This window comes from Coregonus lavaretus (assembly GCF_964263955.1).
Source record: "Coregonus lavaretus genome assembly, chromosome: 13".
NCBI classification, from domain to species: domain Eukaryota; kingdom Metazoa; phylum Chordata; class Actinopteri; order Salmoniformes; family Salmonidae; genus Coregonus; species Coregonus lavaretus.
The window spans coordinates 38,308,183-38,327,600 of record NC_140000.1 but is presented as its reverse complement, the minus strand read 5'-3'; the positions used below and the strand labels follow the sequence as shown (position 1 = coordinate 38,327,600).

The 19,418-nt window shown below is 43.6% G+C and overlaps 1 protein-coding gene across 1 annotated transcript; it reads left to right on the top strand.

The window, feature by feature from the left end:
* Positions 1–5,069: 5,069 nt before the first annotated feature.
* On the top strand, positions 5,070–18,746 carry sapcd1 (suppressor APC domain containing 1; the record flags this gene model as incomplete). Its single annotated transcript, XM_084174999.1, has 5 exons — positions 5,070–5,153; positions 17,181–17,348; positions 17,621–17,785; positions 17,966–18,045; positions 18,695–18,746. 5 exons carry the CDS (start codon positions 5,070–5,072, stop codon positions 18,744–18,746), a joined length of 549 nt encoding a protein of 182 aa, XP_084031125.1.
* Positions 18,747–19,418: the final 672 nt, after the last annotated feature.

The window sequence follows — 19,418 nt, the reverse complement described above, 5'->3', positions numbered from 1 at the left end:
GGTCCCTTTTGAACATTTGACTCTGAAGTTGATTGTACTGCATTGTACTCTACTTAACTTAACGTAGGCCTACTATATGTTCTGGAGCTTTGATGTCGACTTTTCTGGTGGTAGTATTATCATAACACATAGCTGGCCAACCAGGCCTTCTCCCCTCTTCACCTATCTCTCCACCCCCCCTCCAAATAAGGGTTAGGCAGGTTTCTTCCAGAAAATAATAACTGGGCGTCTCCATTTGATTCCAACTCAGTCATGGTGGTGACTATTGTCTTATGACAGAATAATGGGTTGACTCACTCACTGACTGTTCCCGCTCTTGAGAGTGCCCATGACAGTGCTCATGACTCTCTGAATTCAGCTGTAACCCTTAAGAACGAATCAGTCTGTGTGCATAGCAGGGTTGGGCTCAATTAGAATTAAAGGCAGTCAATTCAGGTAGCAAATTGACATGAAAATGTCATGATTGAAAAAGGGGCATCTATTTTTAATGGCTTCTCAATTAACTGAAAAGGAGAAGCTATTCATGTCAAAAGTTTTAAAAATGTGGGACTTTAAATTCAAATTCAATTCAAATTGAGCCCAACCCTGGTGCATAGTGGTTTGAATACATTGTAATGTTTGGATTATCATCAGCAGACAATGAAGCTCCTCAGTGTTTGTGGGAAATGTGTTCCTCCATTGTTTTCCCTCGACCCTGTCCTTATTTACTGTCTGTCTATTGTCCTCCAGGCCAGTCTTTAATCCTTCTGTCTGTGTCTACAATACAATTTAACCTTCATTTTTCTTGATTCTTCTGTTCACAAAACAGCATTGCTAAGGACAGCACATTTGGCTATTAGCACATTGACCAATGTTGTCTACAGAGTACAGTCCCTTTAGACACACACACTTAGCACAACAGCCAATATCCTAACTGGCACAAAGTGTAATGTATTAAATGATTGAGTAGGCCCTATTATGTATTGTGTTGTATGATAATAATATAATCTAAAAATAACTATCATTGGTTTGATATGAAAGATGTTTTAGAATAATCTCATGAATATGTATTGGTCTTGTAAAAACACTACAGAAATCAGTAACTTTTCCGCTATTACTACAAGAATATCCCACACTGAAGCCTATTTGTCAAACTCAGGATGTGGTACGATTTTCTAAAAGGAAAAGATTCTTAGCGGGGAGAAATCTTGTCAATGGGCTTCTGGTTGTGAGGAAGCTCTGAAATGAAACGCCTGCAGGCTTATATGCCCCAAGATGGTAAATGATCCCTTGCTGATTTTGTACGTTTGCCCACTGACAAATAAATGATTAGTCTATCATTTTAATTGTACGTTTATTTGAACAGTGAGAGACAGAATAACAACAAAAAAATCCAGAAAAATGCATGTAAAAAATGTTATAAATTGTTTGCATTTTAATGAGGGAAATAAGTATTTGACCCTCTCTCAATCAGAAAGATTTCTCGATCCCAGGTGTCTTTTATACAGGTAACGAGCTGAGATTAGGAGCACACTCTTAAAGGGAGTGCTCCTAATCTCAGTTTGTTACCTTTATAAAAGACACCTGTCCACAGAAGCAATCAATCAATCAGATTCCAAACTCTCCACCATGGCCAAGACCAAAGAGCTCTCCAAGGATGTCAGGGACAAGATTGTAGACCTACACAAGAAGGTGACAACAGTTGGTGCGATTATTCGCAAATGGAAGAAACACAAAATAACTGTCAATCTCCCTCGGCCTGGGGCTCCATGCAAGATCTCACCTCGTTGAGTTGCAATGATCATGAGAACGGTGAGGAATCAGCCCAGAACTACACGGGAGGATCTTGTCAATGATCTCAAGGCAGCTGGGACCATAGTCACCAAGAAAACAATTGGTAACACACTACGCTGTGAAGGACTGAAATCCTGCAGCGCCTACAAGGTCGCACATATACAGGCCCGTCTGAAGTTTGCCAATGAACATCTGAATGATTCAGAGGAGAACTGGGTGAAAGTGTTGTGGTCAGATGAGACCAAAATGGAGCTCTTTGGCATCAACTCAACTCGCCGTGTTTGGAGGAGGAGGAATGCTGCCTATGACCCCAAGAACACCACCCCACCGTCAAACATGGAGGTGGAAACATTATGCTTTGGGGGTGTTTTTCTGCTAAGGGGACAGGACAACTTCAAATCTTGGGTGAGAACCTCCTTCCCTCAGCCAGGGCATTGAAAATCGGTCGTGGATGGGTATACCATTTGTTTGATGAATTTGATGAATTTGATGAATTTGATACCATTCCACCTATACTGCCCCAGCCATTACCACGAACCCGCTCTCCCCAATTAATATGCCACTAACCTCCTTTTTTATTCCAGCATGACAATGACAAAAAACACATGGCCAAGGCAACAAAGGAGTGGTTCAAGAAGAAGCCCATTAAGGTCCTGGAGTGGCCTAGCCAGTCTCCAGACCTTAATCCCATAGAAAATCTGTGGAGGGAGCTGAAGGTTCGAGTTGCCAAACATCAGCCTCGAAACCTTAATGACTTGGAGAAGATCTGCGAAGATGAGTGGGACAAAATCCCTCCTGGGATGTGTGCAAACCTGGTGGCCAACTACAAGAAACGTCTGACCTCTGTGATTGCCAACAAGGGTTTTGCCACCAAGTACTAAGTCATGTTTTGCAGAGGGGTCAAATACTTATTTCCCTAATTAAAATGCAAATCAATTTATAACATTTTTGACATGCGTTTTTCTGGATTTATTTGTTGTTATTCTGTCTCTCACTGTTCAAATAAACCTACCATTAAAATTATAGACTGATCATTTTCTTTGTCAGTGGGCAAACGTACAAAAACAGCAGAGGATCAAATACTTTTTTTCCCTCACTGTATGACAGAGTGTATGAGGCAGTGCAGAGGACACAGTTTCATTTCTACAGGAAGTCTATAGTATGAGGAAGTGGAGAACCACAGAGAGGAGGACCTCAGTTCACAGGTGTAGGAGGTTTCACATGCCCTTCTGACAGAATTAACCAAGGCTCACAGATACTACAGAAAGTATCCGTTTATACGCTCATGGAGACTATGTCCCACATGCTAGTATCAGAAGCACATGGGGTTTCATTTGTTGGTTGTCAACAATTCAGGGCACCCCATAATATTAAAATGGTTTAGCACACTATTTTCAGGAAATTCTCAAGATTCTCCTAGAAATGAGTACATTCACTGCCTTTGCTGGCTCTTATGTGGTCCTGATAGTGATACCACATCATCAGACTTTGGCTGCAGGGAAAGAAGGGAGGCAGGCTGTCAGATTCCAGAAGTGACATGCCTGCTGCTACCGTCGATTAACTGAAAATATAAGAGTACTATAAGACTACTACCTGTCATTTTCTGTCTCCCCAAGGCTCAATATCATACTCCCTCAAAATTCAGCCACATACAGTGGGGGAAAAAGTATTTAGTCAGCCACCAATTGTGCAAGTTCTCCCACTTAAAAAGATGAGAGAGGCCTGTACTTTTCATCATAGGTACATGTCAACTATGACAGACAAATTGAGTTTTTTTTTCTCCAGAAAATCACATTGTAGGGTTTTTTATGAATTTATTTGCAAATTATGGTGGAAAATAAGTATTTGGTCACCTACAAACAAGCAAGATTTCTGGCTCTCACAGACCTGTAACTTCTTCTTTAAGAGGCTCCTCTGTCCTCCACTCGTTACCTGTATTAATGGCACCTGTTTGAACTTGTTATCAGTATAAAAGACACCTGTCCACAACCTCAAACAGTCACACTCCAAACTCCACTATGGCCAAGACCAAAGAGCTGTCAAAGGACACCAGAAACAAAATTGTAGACCTGCACCAGGCTGGGAAGACTGAATCTGCAATAGGTAAGCAGCTTGGTTTGAAGAAATCAACTGTGTGAGCAATTATTTGGAAATGGAAGACATACAAGACCACTGATAATCTCCCTCGATCTGGGGCTCCACGCAAGATCTCACCCCGAACGGTGAGCAAAAATCCCAGAACCACACGGGGGGACCTAGTGAATGACCTGCAGCGAGCTGGGACCAAAGTAACAAAGCCTACCATCAGTAACACACTACGCCGCCAGGGACTCAAATCCTGCAGTGCCAGACGTGTCCCCCTGCTTAAGCCAGTACATGTCCAGGCCCGTCTGAAGTTTGCTAGAGTGCATTTGGATGATCCAGAAGAGGATTGGGAGAATGTCATATGGTCAGATGAAACCAAAATATAACTTTTTGGTAAAAACTCAACTCGTCGTGTTTGGAGGACAAAGAATGCTGAGTTGCATCCAAAGAACACCATACCTACTGTGAAGCATGGGGGTAGAAACATCATGCTTTGGGGCTGTTTTCTGCAAAGGGACCAGGACGACTGATCCGTGTAAAGGAAAGAATGAATGGGGCCATGTATCGTGATATTTTGAGTGAAAACCTCCTTCCATCAGCAAGGGCATTGAAGATGAAACGTGGCTGGGTCTTTCAGCATGACAATGATCCCAAACACACCGCCTGGGCAACGAAGGAGTGGCTTCGTAAGAAGCATTTCAAGGTCCTGGAGTGGCCTAGCCAGTCTCCAGATCTCAACCCCATAGAAAATCTTTGGAGGGAGTTGAAACTCTGTGTTGCCCAGCGACAGCCACAAAACATCACTGCTCTAGAGGAGATCTGCATGGAGGAATGGGCCAAAATACCAGCAACAGTGTGTGAAAACCTTGTGAAGACTTACAGAAAACGTTTGACCTGTGTCATTGCCAACAAAGGGTATATAACAAAGTATTGAGAAACTTTTGTTATTGACCAAATACTTATTTTCCACCATAATTTGCAAATAAATTCATTACAAATCCTACAATGTGATTTTCTGGATTTCTTTTTCTCATTATGTTTGTCATAGTTGACGTGTACCTATGATGAAAATGACAGGCCTCTCTCATCTTTTTAAGTGGGAGAACTTGCACAATTGGTGGCTGACTAAATACTTTTTTCCCCACTGTAGCATACATTGCAACCCAAGCTGTGCAGAGCAGTAATGGTATGGCAATAACAAGCAGTGAACCATGACGGACCCCCCACACCTCCAACCTCCCCATGCCCGAGTGAAGGAGGGGAAAGAAGGTGCCACTAGGGGAGTAGCACAGGAGGTTAGTGGCACTTTAATTGGGGAGAGCGGGTTCGTGGTAATAGCTGGGGCAGTATAGGTGGAATGGTATCAAATTCATCAAACACATGGTATCCAGGTGTTAGATGCCATTCCATTTGCTCCGTTCCAGCCATTATTATGAGCTGTTCTCCCTGTGGTAGTAGGCCTCCAGCTGTAGGAGTTACAGGTGAGTGAGGAGGGGAGAGGGGGACTGGGTTCAATTTCATGGGGGGTGAGTCATGAGTGCAAGGCGGTGGTGGGGATCAGTGGGGGTGTAGGGGGGTACGTTGAAGAGGGAGAGATTGAAGCACTGGATATTGTCAGGGGTGCACTGGGGGAGTTTACATTTCAGGGTGAACTGGTTTAATATTAAATATGCCTGGGGAGGCCAGGCCTGGTGCTTGTTTTTGAGGGGCTAGCAGGACTGTTTTGGGGGGGGGGGGGCTAGCAGGACTGTTTTTGGGGGTGCTGGGATATGTCTCTATAGGCTTGGCACATCTAGCCACTGGGATTTTTGCCCATTCTTCAAGGTAAAACTGCTCCAGCTCCTTCAAGTTGAATGGGTTCTGCTGGTGTACAGCAATCTTTAAGTCATACCACATATTCTCAATTGGATAATAATCTGGGCTTTGACTAGGCCATTCCAAGACATCTAAATGTTTCCCCTTAAACCACTCAAATGTTGCTTTAGCAGTATGCTTAGGGTCATTGTCCTGCTGGAAGGTGAACCTCCGTCCCAGTTTCAAATCTCTGGAAGACTGAAACAGGTTTCCCTCAAGAATTTCCCTGTATTTAGCGCCATCCATCATTCCTTCAATTCTGACCAGTTTACCAATCCCTGCCGATGAAAAACATCCCCACAGCATGATGATGCCACCACCATGCTTCACTGTGGGGATGGTGTTCTCGGGGTGTTGAGAGGTGTTGGGTTTGCGCCAGACATTTTCCTTGATGGCCAAAAAGCTCAATTTTAGTCTCATCTGACCAGAGTACCTTCTTCCATATGTTTGGGGAGTCTCCCACATGCCTTTTGGCGAGCACCAACCATGTTTGCTTATTTTTTACTTTAAGCAATGGCTTTTTTCTGGCCACTCTCCCGTAAAGCCCAGCTCTGTGGAGTGTACGGCTTAAAGTGGTCCTATGGACAGATACTCCAATCTCTGCTGTGGAGCTTTGCAGCTCCTTCAGGGTTATCTTTGGTCTCTTTACTGCCTCTCTGATTAATGCCCTCCTTGCCTGGTCCGTGAGTTTTGGTGGGCGGCCCTCTCTTGGCAGGTTTGTTGTGTTGCCATATTCTTTAAATTTTTTATAATGGATTTAATGGTGCTCCGTGGGATGTTCAGTACTTCTCCACAACTTTGTCCCTGACCTGTTTGGAGAGCTCCTTGGTCTTCATGCTGCCGCTTGCTTGGTGGTGCCCCTTGCTTAGTGGTGTTGCAGACTCTGGGGCCTTTCAGAACAGGTGTATATATACTGAGATCATGTGACACTTAGATTGCACACAGGTGGACTTTATTTAACTAATTATGTGACTTCTGAAGGTAATTGGTTGCACCAGATCTTATTTAGGGGCTTCATAGCAAAGGGGGTGATTACATATGTACGCACCACTTTTCCGTTATTAATTTTTTAGCATTTTTTGAAACAAGTAATTTTTTTCATTTCACTTCACCAATTTGGACTATTTTGTGTATGTCCATTACATGAAATCCAAATAAAAATCAATTTAAATTACAAGTTGTAATGCAACAAAATAGGAAAAATTCCAAGGGGGATGAATACTTTTGCAAGGCACTGTAATGTGCCAAAATATTGGTTTTGGGCTAAATTTGTACATTTCAGACCCAAATGCTCTCACGCATACTAGCCTTGAATAGCATGTCTGTTTATGGTCTTTTCGAGGTAAGGTGAAATGCTGTTATGGTTCCTGTGGTGTGTTTTTGTCCTTATCTTCATCTGGACCCCATCTGTTTACATCTGGTCACATTATATAAGGCCTGCGTGTAAATGTGTAAGCGTGTGAGCACATGTGAGTGAGGTTGTGCGTGCAACAAGCAAGGACACTCTACTCCAGCTGGATGGAGTTTGCTTGAACTGCTGGGCAACAGTGATGGTGAGGCTTGATGGGTTAAAGCATGTGTCAAACTCATTCCACGGAGGGCCGAGTGTCTGCAGGTTTTCGCTCCTCCTGTATACTTAATTTCTTAATTAAGATCGCTAATTAGCAAAGAGCTCCCCTCACCTGGTTGTCTAGGTCTTAATTGAAAGGGAAACCCAAAAACCAGCAAACACTTGGCCCTCCATGGAATGAGTTTGACACCCTTGGGTTAAAATAATAGAGACGTCCAGATAACTGAGTGTCTCCTGTAAGGGGAAACATTGGGGAGGTGGGCAGAGAGACCCTGTGCTGGGGTCCGCTCAACTGTTATGGGAGCAAGGGTGTTGATGGTAGCTGGGCCACGTGGGCTCTGCTCCATTAAAACTGCTCTGGTCTGGAGTGAGTCTGATCCTATGAACCTGACTGAAAGAGAGAGAGGGAGAGAGAGAGAGAGAGAGAGAGAGAGAGAGAGAGAGAGAGAGAGAGAGAGAGAGAGAGAGAGAAGAGAGAGATTCTTCCCCTCCCAGACTGCCCCCCTCCTGTCTCATGGCTCGCTTCACTGCGATGTAGCCAAGGTCATTACATGGGGTTGTTTGTGTAGGACTCCACGGACCTTCTCTCTGGAACAATGGGCCTTTAGCAGTGAGCAGGGCTGGGTAGGAGACGTCTGGCTATCTGCTCCAGAATTATGTTTCAATTATACCTCTGTTAAAGAGACCCTGAGTGAGCTCTATTACAATGGAGGACTGACTGGGGATTCAAGATCAGATAGGTCCTTGGGGGTTTGACCAATGGCATGTTCGTGTGCACGTCTGTGCATACCTCTGTGGTTGATTGTGTGTATTTATGTTTGGAAACTGTATGTGCTTGTTTGAGAGAGCTATACAGGAAGCAGGGGCCCATTCTAAATCACTAAGTAGAGGTAGTGGACAGAAGTCTCTACTATGATGAGGAGTTGGGGAGTAGTGGTGTGTTATTGTGCTAATGCATTCATCAAAGCACTCGTCAACAAACAGCACGTTTAAAAGCTTTTTGGGTTTGGTAACAATAATGTTTGGTAACAAGTAAAGTAGAAAAGCCAGACAAAAAGCCTACAAAGCCAAAGGGTAAGTCATCATCAAGACAGCTTGAGTTTCATACTCTTGTTTTTATCTTAGCTTTAGGGCAAGAGAGAACTGTTTAAGCCCTGAGGCTATGATTTAATTAGGGGTCTCTTCCGCCACGCTGATCCTCAACAAGGGGACCCCACAGGGGTGCATGCTCAGCCCCCTCCTGTGCTCCTTGTTCACCCATGACTGCGTGGCAACGCACATCTCCAACTCAATCATCAAGTTTGCTGACGACACAACAGTGGTAGGCCTGATTACAAATTTCTACAGATGCACCATTGAGAGCATCCTGACAGGCTGTATCACTGCCTATTACGGAAATTGCACCATCCATAACTGCAGGGCTCTCCAGAAGGTGGTGCGGTCAGCCCAATGCATCACCGGGGGGCACACTGCCTGCCCTCCAGGACATCTACAGCACCCGGTGTCATAGGAAGGCCAAGAAGATCATCAAGGACCTCAGCCACCCGAGCCACGGCTTGTTCACCCCGCTGCCACCTAGAAGGCGGAGACAGGACAGGTGCATCAAAGCTGGGACAGAGAGACTGAGAAACAGCTTCTATCTCCAGGCCATCAGACTGTTAAAACAGTCACCACTAGCTGGCCTCCGCCCAGTACCCTGCCCTGAACCTTAGTCACTGTTACTAGCCAGCTACCACCCGGTACTCTATCCTGCCCTATGTACATAGAGTCATTTTAATAATGTTCACATGCTGTTTTACCCACTTTATATGCATATACTGTATTCTAGTCAAGGCTCATCCTATATACTATCCTATATACTGTAACTACTGGTATACACACCTTTTCTATTCATATACTCTCCATACTGTCTATACACACCATTATACGGTATATATATATATATATATATATATATATATATATATATATATATATATATATATATATATATATATGCTGTATATTACGGACTCTGACATTGCTCGTTCTGATATTTTAGATTTTTGGATTATGTGCGTATTGTCTTGTATAGCTTGGTATTACTACACTGTTGGAGGTAGAAACACAAGCTTTTCGCTGCACCTGCGATAACATCTGCAAATCTATGTATGCTAAACTTTGATTTGATTTCTACGGTGCAGACCAGAGTTATGTTGTTTATCTTGCTGGAGTCCTACAGCACATAGCGTGACACAAAGTCAAGGGTTCTCTTTAGCCTGACATTTCTACGATTTTAGGGCATAGCCCAATGACGTGTCAGCTTAATCCTTGTTATTTTTATCTAGACTGACTCTGGTTGATTTTAGTTTTAGCATTATGATATGTGAGTTAGATATTAAAGACCCTGTCCTCGAGATCTCCAGAACAAGTCCTCCTGAGTTGACTTAGATCCTGTCATATAGATTTAGGAATCTCCCATGATGTAGCTGCAATACCTTTGACAGTTTTTTTTATCCTGAGAAATCTTAGATTGGCATTGAACCAACTGAACCAGACCGCACTAAATTTTACTCTTATACTGCCCCCAAGTGGTTGGAAAAGGGCCCAACCTTATTTAGAACGTTAGAAAATGTGATCTGTGAACTAGCCACTACCAGCAGTGAACAGGCACTACTGTTACAACAAGTAGCTTTATCTCTATCTGCTGGATACAATGCTTCACAGCATTTTCCACCGTCATCTGATGAGCAAGTGGAAGGGAGGGGCCTATTGACTCTATGAATGGTATAGGGTGGGGCCCATTGACTCTATGTATGGTGTAGGGTGGGGCCCATTGACTCTATGTATGGTATAGGGAGGAACCTGATGCTGTCAGGCGTCAAGTCAGATTTTTTGTGCCACACCCATCTGAAAATTGGGAACACATAGTTATATTTGCTGTAGCATTCCTCCTCCTAATTAGCCTATTTACACATGCCTTTGCTGTAGTTATGGAACTGTCAATCTCTCAACTCATCATTTAAATGACATTAAGAGGAGATTTAGATTGATGTGCTTTTACAGAAGGCTACATTGTCTTGACCATTGTAAAAACGAAATGGGGCCTAACTGCTCTCTGTGCTACGGTCACATTTTGACCAGGGTTACATTTTGCCATGGGCATCTGCAGCAAAACTCCATAGTAATCATTGATTTTCTTCTCTATGGCAGAGACAGCGTGTTGTGTGCCGTGTCAATTTGCTCTGTTCAGACTGTATATGAACACTGTGTTCTACATATTTAAACCAGGCTTACCAGGCTCTCAAAAACAAATTGACACATTAAAAACATAACCAGTTATACCAGTATACTAGTATACACTCTTAGAAACAAAGTGATATCTTGAACCTAAAAGGGTTCTTTGGCTGTCCCCATAGGTTAACCGTTTTAAGAACACTTGTTGGTTCCAAGTAGAACTGTTTTGGATTCCATGTAGAACCCTTTCCACAGAGGGTTCTACATGAAACCCAAAATGGTTCTACCTGGAACCAAAAAAGGTTATTCTATGGGGACAGCCAAAGAGCCCTTTTGTCACCCTTTTTTCTAAGAGTGTAGAATCATGTAAGCCTAAAGCTTTTTGTCAGTCTTGTTTGACAGCAGTCAATGACCTAAGCATACTGTACACATCTGTACTCTCCTTTTACGGTACTTTGCATTGTGTGATCTCTATGCTCAGGTGAAGTCACATTCCATAACATGTTGGAACAGAACGAACCCAAAACTGTTTGCCTGAAACCAGGGATAACTCCTCGTAGCATGGCTGCACCCATTCAGTCTGTACTCCTCTGTTTCAATATGGAATGTTTTTGGTGTAGTGTGTTGTATAGGGGAAGAGGCTGCTATCTCCATATCTGTCTCATCCCCCTGCCAAAAAATACCCCAGCCTCACTTTTCCAATTCCTGTTTTCTGTTTTCTGTCGCTGCCTCTTTTTTTTCATTGCCTTGTTCAGTCCCCTCTAGTGGATCTGTCAATAAACCAGTTATGGCAATGAAGTGGAATTTTTCATTACCTTGCCCCGGGGCAATATACAGTTCACTACCCATGCCTCTTTTCCACTCCTGTTCACACCCTCTCTCTCAGATTCTCTCTCTATTTGTTCCTGTCCTATTCAGACAAGGCCTGCTGTGTTCCCTCACTGTCTGTACTGCTGTGCAGGATTGAGCAGGACAACGTATGACAGCGTAGAACAGTCTAGGGCTGTGTAGGGCTGTGTTAGGGCTGTGTAGGGCACGAGGGCTGTTGGTCTGGCAGAGGTAGGGCTCTCCCATGGCCTACCCTCAGTGCCCGGCCCCTGGGTCCTACACCATGGTCATCATCCCTCTCCGGAGCAGCCTCTACAGCATAGGTCACTAACAGGCGGACCGCGGTCCGGATCCGGACCCAGAAGCCGTCCCATACGGACCCGGACCAAAACAAAAGATTATGAATTAAAACCTGACGGGGCGCTTCTATTTTAATATGCACAGCTTTTGTAGTCTTTACGGTACTCGTTTTGTGAATGAGGAAACTCACCGACCAATTGCATGTGAGTTAAGCGATCCCACGTGATACCACTCAGCCAATGAAGTCTTTGCATTCCTGGCGGTAAACATTGGGACTCTACAGTGCAGACAGATGAGAGTTTTAGAGGCAAATTACCAAGGAAAAGAAAGTCGGATTAAAAAGATAGCGATATATGTAGAAAACAAAGGGAGCGAAAACAGACGAATGAGACGGAGAAAGGGAACGAAACAGACGAGTGAGAAACAGACGAATGAGACGGAGAAAGGGAGAGATACAGACGAGTGTGCCGGAGAAAGCTGAGGAAAATACGAGTGAGACGGAGAAAGTTGACGAAAATATGAGTGAGACGGAGAAAGGGAGCGAAACAGACGAGTGAGGCAGAAAAAGGGTAACAGTTAGAGAAAATAAGGAACAAATGGCACTCTCCAAAAAAAGAAAAGTGGACAATGAAAACAGAGCATTTAATCCAGAATGGACAGACTCATTTCTGTTCATACTTCCCAATGGGAGCACTGCCCAACAACGTGCTCTTGAGTGTTCCCTCAGAGTTTCTTGGATTTTGGGTAAACACAAAAAGCCATTTACAGATGGAGGGGTTGTCAAAGAATGCATGAGTGCAGTAGCTGAAACACTACTTGAGGGGAAACAAAAAAATGAGCTTTGTGATAAAATAAAGCAAATTCCCATGTCAGCATCATCTGCCACAAAGAAAAGTGAAATATTAACTCAGGATGTGCTAACCCAGCTAGATGAAGCCATGCATAAGGCACCATGTGTAGGCTTAGCTGTGGATGAGTCCACTGACATATGTGACAATGCTCAGCTGTTAGTGTTTGCCAGGTTTTTCAACACAGCCCAGAAAACATTCTGTGAAGACATGTTAGGTGTCACTCCCCTTCAGACCAGTACAAGAGGAGAGGATATCTACCTGGCCATTAAGGAGATGTTAACAAAAAGAGGAATAGAGCCAAAACAAGTGGTTTCAATAACCACAGATGGAGCCCCTTCTATGATAGGGAAAGAAAAAGGAGCTGTAGCAAGACTGAAAGGGGGCAATCCTGAGCTTTTATCTTACCATTGCATCATTCATCAATCTGTCCTCTGTGCCTCCCTGTCAGATGAGCATGCTGAGGTGATGAATACAATGATGAAAATGATAAATTTTCTCAGGGCATCCTCTTCCTACCAGCATCGCATGCTTAGGGAATTCCTCAGAGAAGTTGATGCCAATGCTGATGATCTTTTGCTGCACAACAATGTGAGATGGCTCAGCAAAGGCAGGGTGCTAGAGCGCTTTTGGTCCATCAGGAGGGAATTAGCATCTTTTTTGGCAGAGCTAAGCAGTCAGAAGGCAACACAGTTTTCTCTCTTTTTAGAAAATGAGAAATGGATGGATAATGTGGCCTTTTTGGTTGACATCACGTCACATCTGAATGAACTGAATTTGAGGCTACAGGGCAAGGACAATTCAATTTGTGAACTGATGACAGCTGTTCGCTCCTTTCAGAGGAAACTTGAAGTGTTCAAGGAAGACCTGCAGGGAGACTGTGTACACTTCCCAGCAGTGCAGGAACAGGTTCAGGGACAGAGAGATTTGTCTTCTTTTGTTGATTTTATTGATAAGCTGATTGTAAACTTCAGCAACCGTTTTGACAGCTTCAGCTTTGGAGAGCAGCTCACCATGTTCATTCAGAACCCATTTCTGATCACAGATGTCAGGGGGTTCTCAAAGGAAGTCACACAGCACTTTAAATGGGTAAATGCTGGGTCTCTCCAGATGCAATTGGTTGATCTCCAAGCAGATGTGGCCCTGAAAGAGCAGTTTGTAAGAACTGACCCTTCCACTTTCTGGTTCCAAATGGTCCCTGAGACTGCTTTCCCGGGTCTGAGGAAAGTAGCCCTATACATCTTGACCATGTTTGGCTCCACATACAACTGCGAGGCAGCTTTCTCCACAATGAACATAATTAAAACTAAATATCGTTCCAGGCTCACCAATGAGCACCTTCACATGTGTATGAGAATGGCCCTGACTCCATTCAAGCCCAGGTTTAAAATTCTGGCAAGACAGGCTAAAGCTCAATTCTCTCACTGAGCAAAAACATGGTGGAGTGGGATATGAGGGGAAGAAAGTGATACTCTAAAACTGTTCAATTGTTAAGATCTGTTGAGATTTATTATTTGTAAAATTGGTTGAGACTGTTGAGTCAAGATGTGAAACAGAAAAGGGGAAATTCAAACTTTTCCTCCCTTTATATTATTTTTCTGAAGTTAAGCACTTTTTTTGAAAATGCACAATTTTCACATTTTATTTATTTTCTCTTATTTTGACATGCAGCCCTAGTTTTATTTAGTTAATTAATGAGAGCACATTGTACATATCTACAGTCATACATATATGTTCAGTAGGGCTGCCCCTCTTAGTCGATTAGTCGACTAATCGGTCGTTTTGGTCTTAGTCGACTAAGATTTCTTTAGTCGATAAGTCATTTTTTATGCTTATTCATGCTTAATTACTCATTTCCAAGTAACTTATGAGAACATTTCTGGTGAACACGAGATTTAAAGTGGTGCTTTTGCAGGATTAATTTCGGAGAAACTCAGTTTTACAGATGGTTAATTAACTACATTTATATTGCGCTTTTCTAGTCTTGCACAGCTCTGTCGATTAAATCAACTAATCGATTAGTCGACAAACTCATATAAGTGTTAGTCGACTAAGAATTTCTTTAGTCGAGGACAACCCTAATGTTCAGTTCTATGTTTCGTGATAATAAATATTGTCAACAAGTTTTTGAATTGTACTGAATTAATTTGATTAGACGGTCAGTTATTGATTACATTCAGAACTACTAGGCTACTTAAATATATATACCACTAAATTGTTAGACATTATGATCTTCTGGACCTTTGCTTCAAAACATTTTCTCTAACTGGACCTTTTTTAAATTTTGTTGAATACCCCTGCTCTACAGCCTTGATGCCCTGCGCTTCTACCTATGGGTGAGACCTGTGTGTGGTTTAGATCTCTCTCTGTGTGTGTGTGTGTGTGTGTGTGTGGTGTGTGTGTGTGTGTGTGTGTGTGTGTGTGTGTGTGTGTGTGTGTGTGTTGATGTGCATGTGTGTGAATGTGTGTGTTGATACTTATCAGGGCTTCAGTTTGACAGATTCATAGGTAGAATATGCTCGCGTGAGTGCACAACGTGTCTCTGCCTGACTGACTGACTGACTGACTTAGTAACAGTACTGTACAGTATGTTCCGTATATTACCAAAGTCAGTTGATCAAGACAGGAAGCCGTTGTGTGCATTTCACATGGGCTTATTTTACATAGGATTATGTAGAAAACTGTAGTTGTGATTATAGATATTCACTGTCTGTTCAACATGAAATGAGAGAGGGAGTTACAATGAGGTAATCAATTCCAAACGTTGTAAACACAAGCTATTGTATTGAGTTGGTGTTGAGTGACACCAGCCATAGTAGCCCCCAGCTTCCATCTGGAGCTTCATTACACATATAAGCCCACACAGTTACATTTTGTCATTGCTTAAAACTACTTAATTCACTCCTTGTTTCATGAGGTAGTTATAGTTTCATGGATACAGATCCATGTTTTGTCTTCTACGTCAGAGCAGCATGACTCCATTGCAACAGCCACCCCGATGACACATTCCCACATGTTTAGTCCATCTCCTCACAGCTTCCTGGCAGAAACCTAAAGATAGTATTCCAGTCACACCGTAGTAGGTTACTCATCTACACTCTATTTCCATATCCAACACAACATACTTGTAGCTATACCGAATACAAATCTCCTATATGGAAAATAAAGCTAATTGAATTTGAATGTTGCCTTGATTAACAGCATTATCCCAGAAACCCTAGACCCACTCCAATTTGCATACCGCCCCAACAGATCCACAGATGATGCAATCTCTATTGCACTCCACACTGCCCTTTCCCACCTGGACAAGAGGAACACCTACGTGAGAATGCTATTCATTGACTACAGCTCAGCATTCAACACCATAGTGCCCTCTAAGCTCATCACTAAGCTAAGGATCCTGGGACTAAACACCTCCCTCTGCAACTGGATCCTGGACTTCCTGACAGGCTGCCCCCAGGTGGTAAGGGTAGGTAACAACACATCTGCCACACTGATCCTCAACACGGGGGCCCCTCAGGGGTGCGTGCTCAGTCCCCTCCTGTACTCTCTGTTCACCCATGACTGCATGGCCAGGCACGACTCCAACACCATCATTAAGTTTGCCGACGACACAACAGTGGTAGGCCTGATCACCGACAACGATGAGACAGCCTATAGGGAGGAGGTCAGAGACCTGGCCGTGTGGTGCCAGGACAACAACCTCTCCCTCAACGTGACCAAGACAAAGGAGATGATTGTGGACTACAGGAAAAAAAAGAGGACTGAGCACGCCCCCATTCTCATCGACGGGGCTGTAGTGGAACAGGTTGAGAGCTTCAAGTTCCTTGGTGTCCACATCACCAACGAACTATCATGGTCCAAACACACCAAGACAGTCGTGAAGAGGGCACGACAAAGCCTATTCACCCTCAGGAGACTGAAAAGATTTGGCATGGGTCCTCAGATCCTCAAAAAATTCTGCAGCTGCACCATCGAGAGCATCCTGACTGGTTGCATCACCGCCTGGTATGGCAACTGCTTGGCCTCCGACCGCAAGGCACTACAGAGGGTAGTGCGTACGGCCCAGTACATCACTGGGGCCAAGCTTCCTGCCATCCAGGACCTCTATACCAGGCGGTGTCAGAGGAAGGCCCTCAAAATTGTCAAAGACTCCAGCCACCCTAGTCATAGACTGTTCTCTCTGCTACCGCACGGCAAGCGGTACCGGAGTGCCAAGTCTAGGTCCAAAAGACTTCTCAACAGCTTCTACCCCCAAGCCATAAGACTCCTGAACAGCTAATCATGGCTGCCCGGACTATTTGCACTGCCCCCCCACCCCATCCTTTTTACGCTGCTGCTACTCTGTTAATTATTTATGCATAGTCACTTTAACTCTACCCACATGTACATATTACCTCAACTACCTCAACTAGCCGGTGCCCCCGCACATTGACTCTGCAACGGTACCCCCCTGTATATATAGCCTCCCTACTGTTATTTTATTTTACTTCTGCTCTTTTTTTTCTCAACACTTTTTTTTGTTGTTGTTTTATTTTTACTTTTTTTGTTAAAAATAAATGCACTGTTGGTTAAGGGCTGTAAGTAAGCATTTCACTGTAATGTCTGCACCTGTTGTATTCGGCGCATGTGACCAAAACGATTTGATTTGATTTGATTTGATTATGATAGTAAATGATAATAAATCTCTCTTCTTGTTGTTTCAGATTAAGAGGCTGAAGGACTTAGAAAGGGAGAAGGACTCTCTGTGGGCCGGGCTGCAGGTTCTGGAGCAGGCCCGGCTCTGGTACCGACACAAACTGGAGGACAACAGAGCCAGGCAGGCTAACGTGGGCACCAGGGCTGGGGCTAGGGCAAAGGAGTGGGGAGGAGAGGTGTGGTGAGGAGAGGTGAGTTACCACAGTGAGATGGAGACTGTTTTACACAGATAGATATAGATACAGAGCTTGGCAAATTGTTATCCATGTTGGCACCAAACAATAAAATGAGCAGCCTAACTAGAATTTAATATGGGAATTTGATGCCTTGGAAACTCAAGCTGAGCTTCCAAACTCTGTATATCTATGTCTATGGCTTTACAAGCAAACAAGTGTTGTTAAACAGTTCTGTTGATATTAAACATATCACTTATCATCACTCTGTACAGGGGGCGTCATCGTGCCTCCTGAGGTCTCAGATCCAGAGGGTGAATGGATCTTTGGGTAGACTGATGAGTGAGCCCAACGTAACCAGCTGTCCCTCGTCTCCAAAGAGGGACGGGGTCGAGGTATCAGACAGTGAGCTACGGTGGCAGAACACAGTACTGGTACAGGTGAGAGAGAATACCTTCAGTGTCTTTATCCTTGATCTCCAACCCTGGTCTTGGAGAGCTACAGGGTGTGCTGGCTTGTTTATTTCACAGCCTAGCACTAAAGCAACCTACTTCAGATATTTTGCTTCATGTTGGTGGGTGGGTAGAAGAGGTAATTTTCCCAATGTTTTATTTTAGCAGGAGGTGAGTGAGAAGAATCTTCAAATCTCCCTGTTGGAGCTGGAGAGAGACAGCCTTTTGCAAGAGCTGAGTGTGCATCTGTGTGTAAAAAGCTTCCTGCCATCCAGGACCTCTATAGGACTCTACCCACATGTACATATTACTTCAACTATCTGAACTAGCCGGTGCCCCCGCACATTGACTCTTCACCGGTACCCCCCTGTATATATAGCCTCCCTACTGTTATTTTATTTTATTTCTGTTCTTTTTTCTCAACACTTTTTTTGTTGTTGTTTTATTTTTACTTTTTTTGTTAAAAATAAATGCACTGTTGGTTAAGGGCTGTAAGTAAGCATTTCACTGTAATGTCTGCACCTGTTGTATTCGGCGCATGTGACCAATAAAATTTGATTTGATTTGATTTGATTTGAAATGTAGTGGGCATCCTGACTGAATTATTTCCGATGTTTGCACACTGCTATCAAGCCCATTTCACACATGAACAGACACACGACTGAGCACTGCTTCATAACTCTTCAACAAAAGTTATTCCAATCAATGTCATGATTTCATTGTCTCTCACCACTGTAAATATGTTTGTAAAATAATCATTTAATATACTCTATGTACAAAGACTATGAGTGTGTTATTGTCTCATTGTCTCATTGTTTTATTCAGTTCTGTTGAATGGTTTTCTGAAAAACCAGACTGATATGTAGGATAATCTCTGTCTATCTCTCATTACCTCAGGCTCAACCTCACCTTCCAAACTGTCATGTCAATGCCAAGTGGTCCTCTGTAGCTCAACTGGTAGAGCACGGCGCTTGTAACGCCAAGGTAGTGGGTTCGATCCCCGGGACCACCCATACACAAAAATGTATGCACGCATGACTGTAAGTCGCTAAATGGCATATTATTATATTATTATTAGCCTAAATATGTATGTCTGTTTATTGTACCACTTGTGAAACACAGAGCAACACCAAACATCCCCAGAAGGGGGCAGTATACCCTCAGCTATGGTGAAAGTTGAAGGTGAATTCAGCATGTAAATGCTGCAGTTCAAAATCTACAATCAGAACATAAGCAGAGAGACAAACTATAATATTTAGATGATTGTCCAGTTATATGATTTTGTTTGAAGAGATTGAAAAGGCCATCTGTGTCTCCAAGAACACTGCAATCTGGTACACCAACTCCTTGTGCAGAATATTTATCTCTGGGCAGTAACCAGTACAGAGCCAGCACCCTGTACCCTCCTCTCTGTCACCGTTCATCAGTGTTCACATTTCCGCCCCAGGCCTGTGAGGTTTCTGTCGATACACGTTACCGCTCCTCCACTGGTGGTCCCGCACTGATGTTACCTCAGCTGATAAGACTTATCTAACCTCCCTATCACTGACACATAGCTGACTCACACACACGCACACACACACACACACCTCACGAGGATAAACACACTTAGGCAGCCATG